The following is a 12,791-nucleotide window of genomic DNA, read 5'->3' as shown; positions in this document are numbered from 1 at the left end:
CTCCGGCCGCGGCGCAGCGGCGCGCGAACTACAACTCCCGGCGGGCGCCGCGGCGGGGCGAGGCGCGGCGAGCGGCAGGGCGCGCGCAAGGCACGCTGGGAAGTGTAGTCCGGAGGGAGAGCGGCTGGGAGGCGGGAGGGAGGAAGAGAACGGAGGAAGAGGAGGGAAGGAGGGAGGAAGAGGATGGAGGGAGGCGGCTGGGTCGGGCCGCGGCTGGAAGCGAAATCCCAACCCCTTTACGGGGTCTGCGGCCGTCCTTTAACAGCGCTTCTCTCTTTGCTCGGGTTTTTTTTAGGAGGGGCCTGGTGTTGTTTGATTTTTTTTTTGTGGTTTTCTTTGGGTGTGTTTTTTAATTTTTTTTTTGTGCGTGTGTGGTTTCCTTTTTTTGGTTTAGGTGGTTTTGGTTTTTTTTTGTTTTTGTGGGCTTTTTGTTAGTTTAATTCCGTGACTTTTGATTTCTCCACAGCAAAATGCTATTTATGTCTCCAAACTCCCTGAAGGATTTCAATTTCCAGGCTAAATACCCAGCTGAGTGTTCTCTCTTTTATTTCCTCTCTAAAAGTCCCATCAAAACCACTGCATCTCCTCTCTCTCTCTCCTGAGGGTTTTTTTAGGTTTTTTTTAAAGTGTTTTGTAAAGTAGGTTCTTCATTAATCTGTTTGTCTTAAGCTGCTTAAAAATACTCATTGGCTGTATCGGGAGCCAAGCTTAAAAAAAAAAAACGTGCAGGATTTGTGGAGGATTGAGTTGAATTTCTCAGCTGTCTGGAACTGGCATTAGTGCTCAACGTCCTAAGATCCTAATATTCCTGCTTTCCCTGGTACTCACCAGCCCAATTTTGGGTTCATGAAGCAAAGTCATGTGGGGCTTTTTTTTTCCATTTTGTGATTTTACTGCCTTCTGCTGGTCAGAGATGATCAGGTTGAGCTTAATTTTTTATAAACAGCACATGATCTAAAATTTAGCTGCAGTGCAAATGCCCACAATAGATGCTTTGTGTATTTCGTGGTGTTTTGGGTTTTTTTTCCCCTGCAGCCTCATGGATATATTTCACATAGGAGGGTTGATCAGTAAAGAGGATTGTAGGTTTTAATGTGCAGACTACATCTTGTTCCAGAAGTCTGCTGTTGGCCTGAGGTGGGGATGTAGCAGATCACCTTTCTAATCCTTCCCTGCCTTTCAGCTCCCTGCTTGCCCTTTGCTCCCAAGATCAAGAAAAAAATATTTAAAAATAAAACCCCTGCTGCTGTTTGCATAAACTCATAAAACTGTGACAGTGCAGAAAGAAAGAGGCCTGCTGCCTCCAGAATTTCATGATCTGTTCTAGGAATTATAGTTGTTTAAAGTTTTATCTTTGCTTTTATTCCCTAAGACAGAGATGGATGTTCTTGTCTGTCTGTGTAGGGGCTGCAAGGTGGAGAGCTGAGGAGCTGACAGGGCTTGGATCTGCCTAAATGTGCAAGGAATTATCCAGCTGATCAAAGGAAATGGTTCTTCCCCTTCCTGCACCTTCCTGCTCTCAAATTTAATAACCATGCCCTGAATTGATGGGCCACACCTGGATATACCCTGTACATCCCCTGGGCAGGCAGGTTATGAGAGGGAAGGTATTTTCTGCTGTTTTTTCCTCACAAAACAAAGCTGTGATTGCCAAATAATCACTCAGGCAACCATAAATAATTGTCTGTAAAAGAGAGAGTTTTCTTCACATCCACCAATTCCTGTTTCTGTATGAAAGGTTTGCAGAGGGAGTGGGAGGGAACCAAGTTCAACAAATTTATAACAAATATCACATTTTAATGGCATAAAACCATCTCTGAGCTCCATTTGAACGCCATAAGGAGATTTTGAAAATCTCTGTTCCTAGAAAATATAATTTGTCTCTTCTTTACTTTTTAATAGGTAAACAAGGTGGGTAACACCAAGTGGCAATGGCAAGATTAAACATTAGAGGAGATACACAACATTTATCCTCCAAACACTGCAGAATGGTAAGAGAACACTGGGCAGTGGGGAATGGAGCTTCTGCTCCTGTTCCTGCCACTCTTCCATCATCAGTAATCTGCAATATATTTAGAAAAGCTCATTAAACATGTGGCCAATTGTGCTTTCCCAAACATTGTTGCCTGAGGAGAGCAGACCTTGGGTCAAGTGGCTGGAGAGAAGGGAATTTTCCTCATTTATTTTTAGCTTCATTCCTAGGGAAGTAAGGTCTGTTTCCCTCTGGAAAGTTTTGAAACTGCTCTGAATTCAAGTTTGCAGAGCCTCAGAGATGTTAAATAACTCCAGTTTTTGTGGGAGTAACTGCTCAGATAAAAAGAGACTCTGGAACAGGAAAAGGGGAAAACATGGGAATTCAGACTGTGTGAGTTTGTGCATCCTTTCAGGCACAGTGAGGGTGAAAGGGGCAGCAGGAGCTGGGTTGCCCTGATGTGGTTCCCCCCAAAATTAGCCAGCAAACTTCTGCTGGGACCACTCAGTCCCCCCAAATGCAGATTTCCTTTCTCTGTCCCAGGATAGGGTGAGGAGGAAGAGGCTTCATCAGGATACTGGGAAGAGTCTGTGCCCAGGCTACCCTTAATGTAAGATCCCAATTATGCAAGAGGAAATAAATGACATGAATGCCTTTTATAGGGTGCTGAACTGGGAAAGGTTGAGAGCTGTGCTCGAGGTGGAAACATGAACTACAAAAATGATAAACATGAGCAGGAATTAATGGAAGCTCAGTTGGGAAGACTTTGAGTCCTTCTCTGGGAAGATTTGATTTCTTGAACCCAGCTTTTGAAGTGAAGAAATCCTAAAATGAATGTGCCAGGAGACAGTAAAGCAGAAGTGAAGCTGCCATCAAAGACCACCATGTGAAGAAGGCTCTGGAAAGGCTGGTACAGTTCTGTAAAAGGAAATAACAGGGATGTCAGGGATGTGGTGAAGGCTGCAGGAATCTGGAGAGTCCTCCCTCCTTAAATTTCCTGGTTTCTCCAGGAAAATTTGGGTGCTGGGCAGCCTGAGAAGAGCAGCACATTCTCTCTTGCCAGAGCTGTCCAGAGGAGATGATGTTTGTGACACCCGTGTAACTCTTTAGAGTGAAACATTTGCCGGGAGAGGCCGAGGTTTGGCCCTTCCCGGTGCTGCCAGGAGGTGGCTCCCTGCATTTGCGCTCCCTATTTACGCCTTTGTTTAGGGAATTACTCCGGACGCCTTTTCCCTGGAAAATGTTTCCCCTGCCTTTGGCCTGAGGAAGTTTACGTCAGAAGAACAAGGAAGCCCTGGGCTCAGGAAATAATCTGCTAACAGGCAAGGCAAGGATCAGTTCACTTCTGTCCAAGTGTTTTCTGGCTGGGATCCAAAGGGATTTTTCTTGTGCAGGACCTAATCTTGTAAGATGACTTCTATCAGGCTCAAGGAGTTACATCTGTGTTGGTAGGGTGCACTTACCAAATTTGATTATAGCCCAGTAAAAGTCATCCTCAATTCTAAAAAAAATCACTTTAGTCACATGCTTTAAAGGATGCAGGTAGTTCATGGACAGGTATCCTGGTGAATTGATTAAAATGCTGCTTCATTGTTCCCCTGTCAGTGTGAGAGAGGATCAGAGTCCTGTGCCCAGGCCAAGGACTCCTTCTTTATTTCCCACCCCCAGCCAGGGATGTTTCCTAAAGGCTGATGTGTTCTTCTGTTGGAATCCAGTGTGGAACAAGCCAGGTTCTTGCTTTGCTTCCTAAAACATGGTAAAGAATTTCAGTGTGTTAAAGAAGCGTAACTATTCAGTATCCTCATAACGCTGGTAAAATTCCAGGTTTTACATTGGTTGCTATGTAGCCTCTATTCAAACATTCATTAAAATTAACTTGGGCTGTCTGGAGGTATTAATTGCATGTACACAGCCCCTCCACTCTTGATTTGTCTTCACTCTCACTCTGAGATACCAGCCACCCTTGAGGACAATACATGGGCACAAGAAACTCTGCAAAGTAAACAGTGTAACACTCCCAGTACATCATGAATCGCACACAATTTCCCCCAGTTTTAAAAGAAAATGGTTCCATTTGCAGGAAAACTTGCCACACAACTGTTGTTTCTGAATCAGAGGGGTCTGCTAGTTCCTAAAGAAGGATCTTTTGTGCAGACTGTAATTCCATGTAACAGGTTTCTCTGGTGGTCACATTCTCCTCTTTGCTAAGCTTGTTTGTTTTTTCAGGCCAAGAATTTCCTTTGGTTTATTCACTTCTAGGATGACAAAACAAGAGGCAGAAGGATTGTGACTGTGCCTGTAAGAGGCAACCCTCACCTTAGTACCCAAAATAACACCCTGACACCACCACATCAATCCCCCCATGTTCTTACCGTGAATTTTTTATTTGGCATTATTGGATTTATAATGGCCAAAGACTGCAAATTGTTTTCTCTCTTATTTCTTCACTTTTTCCTTGATATCTTTTGGTTAATGCTACATGCACCTCAAAATTGAGGGTCAGTTTGCAGAAGCTTTTGGGGTTTTTTGCAAGGTCACATGTACATTTCTACCAATGTTAGTGATCTCTTACTATTTGAACCCACAGACTTTGTAGACTTTTGCTGGTCGCTATCTGAAAAGTAATGAGGAATCTTTTTCTGAAATTCACTGGGTATTGACTATTAATTGAGGGATTTTGCTCATATTTAACCCAACTATATGGAGAAAACCTATTTCTTTGCAAAGTAATGCCCTCCTGATGTGAAGACAAAAATATAATAATATTGTATACATAAATATAATTTTTATATATATAATAGATATTTATATAGAATAGAATATATATTATTGGTTAATTTAATATAACATATATAATATGTAATATAATGTAATATAATATAGATATTATATATCTTATTTATATATATAATATGTCTCTATTTGATAGAGGTCCATTTTATATCCAGGTGGGATGGCTGGAGCTCCTCTGGCCCAGCTCTCAGCTACAGAAAAAGTCAAGGAAAAGCAAAGGAGCCATCAAAACTCAGCAAGTATTGCCCAGAACCTCACCAAGGTCCTTTCTCTGTGGTAGTGACTGGCAGGAGGGCAAAATGAAACCTAAAATCCCAAAGGTCTCCAGTGGACCTTGGATACTCCGTGCCCTGTGTGTCAGGGCTGCTGGGGCTGGGCTGCTCTTTGCACCCTCTGGCAGCAGGAAGAGTTTTCCTCTCAGAACTGCAGATTCCCACTTTTGGTCTCAGAGTTTGGGTTAGGCAGGGGTATTTTGGCCTCCTCCATTCCAGACTGGTGCCATTTTGGGTATAAAAAAGGGAGGAAGAGGAAGCATTGCTGGTGGTCCCTGATGCCTTGGTCTGTTCTTGTGAGCACACACACTCAGATTTGGGAATTTGGTCTTAGAATTCCAGACTGCTTTGTGTTGGGAGGGACCTGAAAGCTCATCCAGTTCCATCCCCCTGCCTTGGGCAGGGACCCCTCCCACTATCCCAGGGTGCTCCAAGCCCCTCCTGGCCTTGGACACTCCCAGAGATGGGGCAGCCACACTTTGTGTGGATATAAGGAGGTAAATCTCTTATCCCCATGCACAGTGTGAGACCCTTCTCTGGTGTGCAATTCCATAGCAGGCAGCAGCTCCAGAGCAAGAGTCTTTTGTCTTGGCAGAGGTCTGTGGGATATTTCCTCCCCTCCCCCTTGGAGAAGAACATCCCTTTCTCAGTGCCTACAATGGGTCTTTGCTTCCAGGATCTCTGTCTGTGTGCACGTGTGTGACACATGACAGCACCTTTGTGTCCTGGGGCACAGCCTCACCACAGGGGAGGCACTTGGTGGCTGCATTAAATCCCCTGGGATCACTCACACACGGGGATATTTGCAGATTGTGGGGCACTGCCTGTGCAAACACACACAGACAGCAGAGCAGAGGAATTGCACACAGCTGGAAATCAGCAGCTCCTGCCAGGGGAAGGATTGGTGTCCTCGACACGAGGGAAATGTTCACCCAAGCCAAGCAGATGGAGTGGGGGGAATTAACACTCCTGCTTTTGGACACTTCCTGGGTGACTATTAATAGTTCCCTGGTTTGGATTAGTGCACAGCATATGTTGGGTAGCAGGGACTTGGTGTTATCTGCTAGATCATGTCCTGGGCTCAGTCGTTTTTTGAAGTCACAAAACAGTCATTTTTGTTAATGACTCCCCACCTTCTACCTCCTCTTCCCATTAGATAACCCCAAACCATGACATGTTTGGAGACACTGCTAGTAATGGCATGTCTGATGGGAATGGATGGTTCAATCTTCCAACCATCTCCTAAATCACCATCAGGGACAATTTTTAGCCTTTTTGAAGGAAAAGATGGGATGATATGGAGCAGGATTGACTGGGAGCTCAGTTTTGTCTGGCCAGGGGACCAGACCTGGCCATGCCCTGCAGACCCATGACACCCAGCAAGGTCTTAAGCTGCACCGGGGGTGGGTTAGGTTGTACATCAGGAGGAATTTCTTCACAGGAAGGGTGATTAGACATTGGAAGGGAGGTTTGGAGTCCCCATCCCTGGAGGTGTCCAAGGAAGGACTGAAGGTGGCACTCAGTGCTCTGGGCTGGTGACAAGGTGGGGATCGGGCACAGCTTGGATTTGATGCTCCTGGAGGGCTTTTCCAACCCCAGTGATCCTGGGATTCTGGTGCTGCCAAGGGTTGGTCTGGCAACAGTTTTGGACTGAGGGCCGGGGAGCGATGCTGAGGAGCCTTTTCCCCGAACCACAGGCAGATCCCAGTCAGTGCCGAGAACAGCACCAGCCGCTCTGCCCTCACTCAGGAATGACGCGGCACCGCAAGGGGGGAGCCCCAGGCCGTGGGGTCAGCACCCTGGGGACGGGGGCAGGGATGGGAATGGGGATAGAGGATGGGAATAGGGACAGGGGAAGGGATGGGGACAGAGGACGGGGATAGGGATAGGTGCAGCGATGGGGACAGGGACGAGGACAGGGATGGGGACAGAGGACGGGAATGGAGACAGGGGCACGGATGAGGACAGGGGCAAGGATAGGGACGGGGCAGGGATGGGGACAGGAGCGGGCCGGCCGCGGTCACTCCCCGCCGTATATCTGCGAGGAGCGGCCCCGCGGCGGGAAGGGGAGGAGGCGGCGGGCGCGGCGAGCGCCGGGGGTGGGAGCTGCGCCGCTCAAGTGCGCGGCTCGGCGGAGCATTACGGCGGCCGAGCGCTGCCCGGGCCGGCAGCGCGGAGCCCGCAGCGCGGCCATGGCCGAGCGCCGCGCCTTCGCCCAGAAGATCAGCAGGTACCGGGGACGGCCGGGCCGGGGCGGCGGCGGCGGCACCGCGCGGGGGGCGGGCGGGCCCGGCCACGGGGGCTCCGCCGCTGCCGCGCCCCGGGGGCGGGCGGGCCCGGCGCGGCCCTCGGGCCCCGCGCCCCGCCGGCCTCCGGCGGCCGCGGGCAGGGTCCGGCCGCGGGGCCGCGGCTCCCCCCGGCCGCCACAAAGGGCCGGGAGCGGGCGCGGCGGGCGCCGAGAGCGGGGCCGCTCCCCCGGGGGAGCTCCCGCGGGGAGCGGGGGAGGGAGGAAGAGGAGGAAAGGAGCCGTGGAATTCCGCTCCCGCGAACAAAGGCCGGCCGGGCGCTTTGTGCAGCCCCTCTCGCCGCACAGCGGGCGGCACGGCGCCCTCCCGGCCGGGCCGAGCCGGCCCTGCCCCGGCCGCCTCCCGGCGCTGCCCCGGCCCCGCACCTGGGAGGGGAGCGCCGACCTCCCGCGGCTGGAAAATGGAGAGAGAGCTCCCTTCCAGCGCCTTCCTTCCTTCCTTTTGTGTGCGAGCGCGGCTGCTGCGCTCCTTGGACGCGCCGAGCTGCGCCAGGGCTCGCGGTGCTGAGCATCCTTGCGTTCCTCAAAGTTTGGTTATTTTTCGAAGAGGAGTATTGATAGAAATTTACCTGCCAACGGCAGGTTTCTGCAGATTTACATGCCGAGTTAGGCAGTGTTTCCAGGTGGGAATAGTTTTTCTGTTTGCAGGTCTGACCAGGTAGCCTTTGGTGACCATGGCACATCTCCTACCTGTAGCCAGCAGTGCAGTGAAAGCGAGATCCATCAGTTGTGCCAGAGCTGTTCAGGAGGATGTGGACAGTAGCAAAAGGAGTCTCATTTTCATGCCATTGAGCGAGAAGCTGTAGGTACAAATAATTGCATTCAGAGAAGATGTGATGGAGAAGGGTCAAAGGAAGAGGGTGGCTAGGAGGTAGAGGAGTGACATCAGTCCCACCCCACTCACGATCTGGAAGTAGGTGGAAACATTGCTCTTCTCTTCAGGTTCTCTGCACGTTTTGATGTGCACCCGCCAGGGGTTAGTGTGACAGATCAGGGAATGGGGAGAGGTGGATTTGCTGCCTGACCGTTTTTCCTGCTCCTTGGTTGCAGTCATAGGAATGTCACATGAGAGACCAGCCCTGGCAGTCAGTGTCCGAGCAGTGCAGCCCTGGCAGGACGTTCAGTAAGGTGGCCCTGGGGTGATCAACGTGGTGCTCAGGAGTCCTGGCTGGTTCACTGGGTTGTAGCACAGCTGTGCCACCTGTGTGCACCTTTTGGGCTAATCTGGGTTGTAGTTAATCTGGGTTGTAGCACAGCTGTGCCACCTCTGTGCACCTTTTGGGCTAATCTGATCCACTCCCTGTGTTTCCCAGTGTGGTCATTAAACAGGTCTGGTTCACCTGTGCCTGTAGAAGGACCCAGGTGCTTTGCAGTGAGGTCGGGACTGTTGCATCTCCACCTTTCTTTTACACTTGTGAGATTGTTGTGTTTTCTGTGGGGTTTCCCATGTTGTGGTGTCATATTCTGAGAAATCTCAAGTTCCTGCTTCGTGGCTTGCACATCCAGTGCATGTGAAGGCAAAAACTTGTGGGCACAATGTTTCACCTGGGGATGCCCAGGCTGGGCTGCTGCCCTTCCTTCTCCTGCTGGCACAGAGCTGCTGGGAATGTTGCTGTTGCAGGGCATGAGAGATTGGAGCAGGCGGTGCATGGAAGTCCCAGAGCTGTGCTGGTGGCTGCTGGAAGCCCTCCCCAGTTCCATTGTTTTCAGAAGAATAGATCCCTCACATTTTCACACTCTGCCCCCCGGTTTGGCTGACTCATCGAGGTAGACATAGCATTTGTCTTATTCACAGGAAGCAGCCATGCTGCTCTTGCTTTGCCTGTGTGCTCCAAATGGATGTCATTCAGATCCACCAAGACTGATTCCTTTAGTCCAGCTGCACGTTTCTAAACTGCTTGTTGCAGTAGAGGTAGAGAAACAAACATGGGATGGACTCAGCTGTTTCTTGGAAAGCCCAGGGATGTGTTCCACAGCTCAGATTCATCTCTGTGATTTCTTCAGCCACGGTGGTGCCCCTCAAGAGCATGATCAGAATGCTGGTGCCATGCCCTGCCTGCTCATTGCATCCAAATCTTTAAATATTGGGCAGAGGCTATCAGTAATTGCCCCAGCAGTTTCAAATTATCTTTTTTAGGACTATGTTACAAGGTGTCTTCTTGATTAGGTCCTGCTGAGTTTTTGCAGGATGGGTTTGAACTAGAATTTGGAAATCAGTGATTCATCTTGACTCCATCAGAAGAAACTTCTGAGTTAAACATATATAGTGGGCTAATAAGATCTTGCATGAAATTGCTAATTTTTATTTGGAACTATATTGTTAGGAATTTTTTTTTAAAGCTGTAGTGGATCACATCCTTCTGCAGCATCCTGCTGCTTCTGTAGCAGCATGGAGGCTCTTCCTTCCATCTCAGTGTGAGAGCAGAGGAGCTTCAGTGCCTCCTGTGTCTGGTGCACATTCCCAGCTTTGTTAGCCCAGGACATTTTTTGGATATGGGGCTGCTTGGCAAAGAAATAGGGTGTGGAAATCCTCTCACCAAAAGGGTCAGTTCTGAGTTCCTGGCTGTCCCAGTAACTGAGCATGTTGTATCCCAGCACCCCCGTGCTTCCTGGGGCAGAGGAAAAGGTGTGCAGGGTTTTTAGACTTCAAAAAGAGAGAAAGGAGAGCTCCCCTTTAAACCTCACACAGCAAAACTATTACAGGGATAAACTCATGTAGGTTTTCGTGTGAGCCCCTGACTCAGTTCCTTGTCAGTGCTCTTGGAGCATCCTGAGGCTGGGTCAGCTGGGGAATTCAGAGCTGCTCCTTTGGTCAGACCAGCACCATGGAAGTGTCTTTGCTTGGAAAGAGTTCTGATCTTCCTTTCTTCTCCCACAGTGGGAGAGGATCCCTGTGGCTTGGAGCAGCCCACCTGCCCTGCCCTTTGTCTTACAGTGCCTGTCAGCCTCACACAAACCCCACAGTGTGATTTTTACAACTGCTCTGTGCTCTCTTGCTGAGACTTTTCAGTTTTCCTGTGCCCAGCTGTCAGTGGAGTCTAGAGAAAATTGTTTTTACCTGGTGGGTCCAGCCCCTTCCCAGGTGCTTCCATGTGAGCCAGAGCCCCATGAGGGGCTGTTCCCTGGGCCTGGGGGGTCTTCAGCAGGTGCTGATTCTGCCCTCAGACATTCAGTGACTTGGAAATTCCCCATCATCCAGGACTCTTACAGTACATGGGATTCCTGGAGTAATCACAGCTTGTCTTTATGGATTTGAATGGAGGGGAAAACACTTGTGTTCACTACACTCAGAGCATCTTATTTCTGCTGCAGCTCCCTTTACACTGATGGGGTGCTGTAAAAGGGGACTTGGGAAGGCTAAATTTTCATTTATGTTCATTTAGAGCCCTTTTACACTCCCTGAATGATGTGTCAGGGAGGCTGACAGCCTCCTTTGCCCAGCCCCAGGGTAAAGAGGGATGGTGTGAAACCTGCACCCACTGAAAGCAATAGCAGAGCTGTCACTGGCTCCCAGGAGCACCAGATTGGGCCAGAAGCGTGGTCACAGCACAATATTCATCACAGTTTATTCTCTTCCCACATCCAGATGCCATTTGCATTGTCAAAACACTGTCACAGATAACTGAAAGGATTTCTAGCAGGAATTGCAGAGCATCCCTTTCCCGTTCTCCCCAAAAGTCCCACGGCTGTCCCCGTGCAGCCTCTCTGGATCTCTCGTGGGGGAGTTGGCAGCGCTTGGGAAGCACAAGAAAATCCCTGACTGCTTAAAGCAGGGGAGGAGGCAGGGACAAAACTTCACAGAATTCACAGAATGACTGGGTTGGAAGAGACCTGAGAGATCATTGAGTCCAACCCAGCCCCAGCACCCCAACTAAACCCTGGCACCCAGTGCCACATCCAGGCTTTGTTAAACACACCCAGGCATAGGGACCCCACCACCTCCCCGGGCAGCCATTCCAGAACTTTATCACCTTTCTGGGAAAAGCTTTTTCCTGATATCCAACCTGTATTTCCCTTGGTGCAGCTCGAGGCTGTGTGCTCTGGTTGTGTCAGTGCTGCTGGAGACAGAGCCCAGCCCCAGCTGAGCACAGGCACCTTTCAGGAGCTGCAGAGAGTGATGGGGGCAGCCCTGAGTCTCCTTTTCTCCAGGCTGAGCACCCCCAGCTCCCTCAGGGCTTCCTCACAGGGTTTGTGTTCCCAGCCCTTCATCTCCAGGGCTCTGTCACAGAGCTGTTTCTCTGGCCAAGGCTCCCTTCTTTGGTTGGTGTTTTTAGCTTGAGGTGTGACTTTGGTGTCCTGGGGTGATTACCTCAGCCAGGTGTCCTGGGAGCTCAGTCCCTGCACTGCAGCCCAGGGGTGATATTTCAGCCTCAAGAATCAAAGATGATCAGAAGAGCACCACAGGCAGCGTTGTGTGATGTTTTCCCTTTTAATCAATGGTGAGGGAAAAGGGAACATGTTGTTGCTCATCTGTGTTAATTTAAGAACCCACACACACCCTGCAGCAGTCGGGATCAGGCTGGGCATTTCCTCAGCTGGAAATCAAACCCATTTCACTCCAAGGGGAAGGAGTTCACTCAGAAGCAAACAGGGCCTGGGGTTTAGGAGGAAGGGCTGCACTGGCAGGGTGGCTCCAGGCCAGAGCTCTCCCTGCCTCCCTGGAGCAGGTTCCCTCCCCAGCAGAGCTTCCCTGGCTGTGGCTCTCACCTGGATGGGGCTGCAGGCAGGACAGAGGCCAGCTCCTCCCTCTGCAGAGGTGACACTCAGCCAGTGCCACTGGGCTTTGGGATTGACATCCAGGCACAGTGAGGCAGGAGGGTGGATGGACAGAGGGTGAAGCAGTAAATGATGTGTGAATGCAGCTTTCTCTCTCTGGGGCAGAGCGAGCAGCTCTGCTGGGGCTGAGATGCCTCTCGGTGCCAGGCTGCCCTCTCAGAGCTCCCTTGAATGACCCCTGCACGAGTCCCTGCATGTGACCCCAGGCTGAGGAACAGGCAGGAGCAACACTGCTGCAATTAGCAGCAGAAGCAATTTGCCTTGCCCTTTCCCAGTGGAGAGGGCTGTGGAAAAGGGACATTTCCTCACATCACTCCAGGCTGGCCCTGCCCCACCTTTGCTGGAAACAGGAGAATTCCTGACCTTGCTTGGCATCACCAGGCAGATCTTGGGCAGATTTTTTTGGGAAGGCAAAAAGAAGAACTCATATTTCTAGTTTGCTGGTTAAGCTAAAAAAAGTTAAAAAAAAAAAAAAAAAGGAACCGTTTTTGTATTTGACCAGGCAGGGCACATAGAGAAATGATTTTTGTGTGTAGTAAAGAACCCTGGGAGTGCAAACATGGCTTCATTTTGTTATTTGCAGCTCAGAGTACTTTGAGAATGACCGGTTTTGTTTTGCTTTAGGAGCCAGTTCCAAGAGGATTTTTTCCCCTCTTCTTTGTGTGTTTTTTTC

The 12,791-nt window shown here is 50.0% G+C and overlaps 1 protein-coding gene and 1 long non-coding RNA gene across 15 annotated transcripts in view; both read left to right on the top strand.

Moving 5' to 3' along the window:
* Positions 1–143: 143 nt before the first annotated feature.
* Positions 144–4,711, top strand: LOC139594573 (uncharacterized). Its single transcript, XR_011680673.1, has 3 exons — positions 144–243; positions 1,903–1,991; positions 2,635–4,711. It is a non-coding gene; the product is annotated as an uncharacterized lncRNA (long non-coding RNA).
* A 2,432-nt stretch (positions 4,712–7,143) lies between these two features.
* The window catches only part of DOCK7 (dedicator of cytokinesis 7), a 95,790-nt gene continuing 90,142 nt past the window's right edge, over positions 7,144–12,791 (top strand). For all 14 annotated transcript variants that reach the window (XM_071436904.1, XM_071436903.1, XM_071436902.1 and 11 more), the window contains exon 1: positions 7,144–7,267. In XM_071436904.1, the coding sequence (XP_071293005.1) occupies positions 7,230–7,267 (38 nt within the window). In that variant the 5' untranslated portion in view covers positions 7,144–7,229. The remainder of the gene's footprint in view (positions 7,268–12,791) is intronic.

Source organism: Agelaius tricolor, unplaced genomic scaffold (genome assembly GCF_023055355.1).
Source record: "Agelaius tricolor isolate 1412-34295 unplaced genomic scaffold, bAgeTri1.0.p SCAF_11, whole genome shotgun sequence".
Lineage (NCBI taxonomy): Eukaryota > Metazoa > Chordata > Aves > Passeriformes > Icteridae > Agelaius > Agelaius tricolor.
The sequence above is the reverse complement of the archived record's forward strand: the minus strand, read 5'-3'. Positions and strand labels throughout refer to the sequence as shown.